The sequence below is a fragment of the Gavialis gangeticus genome, unplaced genomic scaffold, assembly GCF_001723915.1.
Source record: "Gavialis gangeticus isolate Ggan-Ray unplaced genomic scaffold, GavGan_comp1, whole genome shotgun sequence".
Lineage (NCBI taxonomy): Eukaryota > Metazoa > Chordata > Crocodylia > Gavialidae > Gavialis > Gavialis gangeticus.
In genome coordinates, this window is record NW_017728996.1 from 6,242,506 (window position 1) to 6,244,698 (window position 2,193).

A 2,193-nucleotide genomic window follows, 5' to 3' on the forward strand; every position below is an offset into this window, starting at 1 on the left:
TCTCACCCCCCGAGATGCGGCCCCCACCTCGTCGCCGCAAGCGCAGGGCCCAGCCCAGGCCCCGGGAGCCGCCTTCCCCGGCGCCGCCCTGCGCCCGGGGAGGAAGGAGCCGCCGCGCCCCGAAGGCCAGGCGGGAGGGGACGTGCCCCCCGGCGAAGCCGTTACCTTTGAAGAGATAGTCGTACTCGTCGTCGCGGGTGCCCATGGTGCCGATGGGGGAGGGGAGCGGAGCCAAGCCGAGCCGAGCCGAGCCGCGCCGCCGCCGGGGACTAAGGAGCCGGACGCACGGCCCCGCCCTGGCGCTGCGGCACTTCCGCTCTGCGCCCCCCACCCGCCTCCTCCAGAGGCACTTCCGCGGTCACCGGGTCGGCGGGGGCGTGGCTGCCCGCACTGCTTCCGGGGCGCGTTCCCCCTCCCCCTCTGCCCGCGCGGGGAGGGGGACGGGGCAGACGCAAGTATACATGCGCAGGGAGCAGGCGCGCGAAGCTCTAGAGGCGGGCGGGGCGGGGTTGTGTTAAGTGGTTCCATGGTGTAATGGTTAGCACTCTGGACTCTGAATCCAGCGATCCGAGTTCAAATCTCGGTGGAACCTGATGTTTTTCCCTCGGTGACTCCCTTCCCCTTCCCCGACGGGGCCGGTTTCTTGCCCGTGCGCGTCGTGCTGCGCAGACTTCCCTCAGCGCGGCGGGGCGAGGGCCGGTGACTGCCCCACGCGCGCGATTCAACCTTTCATTTGACTCCCAGACACGTATAGCTTCCTGCTGGCTGACCCCCCTGGGCCCCCGCGCCCCCCGTCGGTGGCAGCGCGACCCCCCCGGACCCCCTGTGCCCCTCATCAGTGGCAGCGAGCCCCCCCGGACCCCCTCCCCCCGTCGGTGGCAGCGAGACCCCCTGGCCCCCGCGCCGGGTGAACAAGAGCTGCCACGTTTTCAGCTGACCGCCTGCTCCTTCCACGCGGTGCCCCCGGCTCTCGGCTAGTGAGGGGCATCAAGAGTCAACCCCCACTGACTGTGCCTTGTGGACCCTTCTCCCGCCCCCCGAGTGTCCCTGCTCCGAACTGGACGGGCCCTGCCGCCCCGCGGGTCACCCCTTGCCCTGCTCTGCACCCTCTCCAGTTCTTCTGTATCCTTGAGGTGCAGGGACGGGAGCTGAGTGCAGTCAGGGCGTGGACACCATGGATTTAGAAAGGGGCATCACCAGGTGCTTGGCAGAGGGGGCAGACCGTCCCAGGGTGTGCGGGGAGAAAGGGAAGGTCACGGAGCAGAAGACACCAGCATCAGCTAGGGCTAAAATACGCCCAGAAGAAAAATGTAAGTAGAGGAGCAGCCCCTCTTCGCAGAGGACAGTCTATCGTGGTCCCTCTTCCTTATTATTTAGGGTAAGTGTAGCCCGGAGAAGCTGGGCCCGTACGGGCGGGGCACCAGCTAGTCCAGCTCTGCCCCCTTCGGAGATGTGTGACGAAGCAGACGGGACAGGGGTCAGCTGGCTGCAGCCCAAGGAGTGCAGAGCTGGAGGGGTAACGCTGGGGGCTCCTGTCGGCGCGTGGGGCTGAGGGGCTGAAGAGCAGTGGCCGTGGCTGGGGCGTGGTAGGTATGGAAGTTGCCCAGAGAATCGCTGCCTTGAGCGGTGTCAAACTGCGTAGCCAGCTGCAGCGCTGGGGTGAGCAAGCGTGGATTCCTGCCCGTCTGTCTTTCCTCCTGGAGGGCAGAGAGGCCACAGCTGGTCTGTGACGAGCTGTGACGGGGGCACTGGTGGACGGTCCTACATTGAGCTTCCTGGAGAAGAAGGGTTGAATGCTAAAGGAGGAGCAGGAGCAGGGGCTAAAGTAGTGATTCTCAACCAGGGTGCCTTGAGATCCTTACCCGGGTGCCATGGGGCGCCACAGGCTGTTAGCACTGTTAGGTCTGCCAACATGATTCACAAGATAAACCCCGAGTTTTCAGATAGAGGGCCACAGCTGTAGTCTGTTGGGGATCTTTGCAGCAGAATACACTGCTCTGTTATTTTTCTGTAGTCAAAAAAAAGAGTGCAAATGAAGAGCTGGTGTTGGCCAGGGGATGCCTTGAGTCTGCCTCATGTCTAAAAAGGTTGGGAACCACTGGCCTAAAGTGTTACCCTCTCAAGAGTGGGACGGCTGAGGCCTTAGGGAGGTGGTGTGAGCTGGTCTGAGAACTCGGGGACAGCGAGTGGTCC

The 2,193-nt window shown here is 64.5% G+C and overlaps 1 protein-coding gene and 1 non-coding gene across 2 annotated transcripts in view; one reads left to right on the forward strand and one right to left on the reverse strand.

The window, feature by feature from the left end:
• The window catches only part of RAB11A (RAB11A, member RAS oncogene family), a 23,354-nt gene extending 23,048 nt beyond the window's left edge, over nucleotides 1-306 (reverse strand). The window contains exon 1 of the mRNA XM_019503963.1: nucleotides 166-306. Within this exon, the coding sequence (XP_019359508.1) occupies nucleotides 166-205 (40 nt within the window). The 5' untranslated portion in view covers nucleotides 206-306. The remainder of the gene's footprint in view (nucleotides 1-165) is intronic.
• A 214-nt stretch (nucleotides 307-520) lies between these two features.
• TRNAQ-CUG lies at nucleotides 521-592 on the forward strand. The gene has a single exon. It is a non-coding gene; the product is annotated as a tRNA-Gln (tRNA).
• The last annotated feature ends 1,601 nt before the right edge of the window (nucleotides 593-2,193 follow it).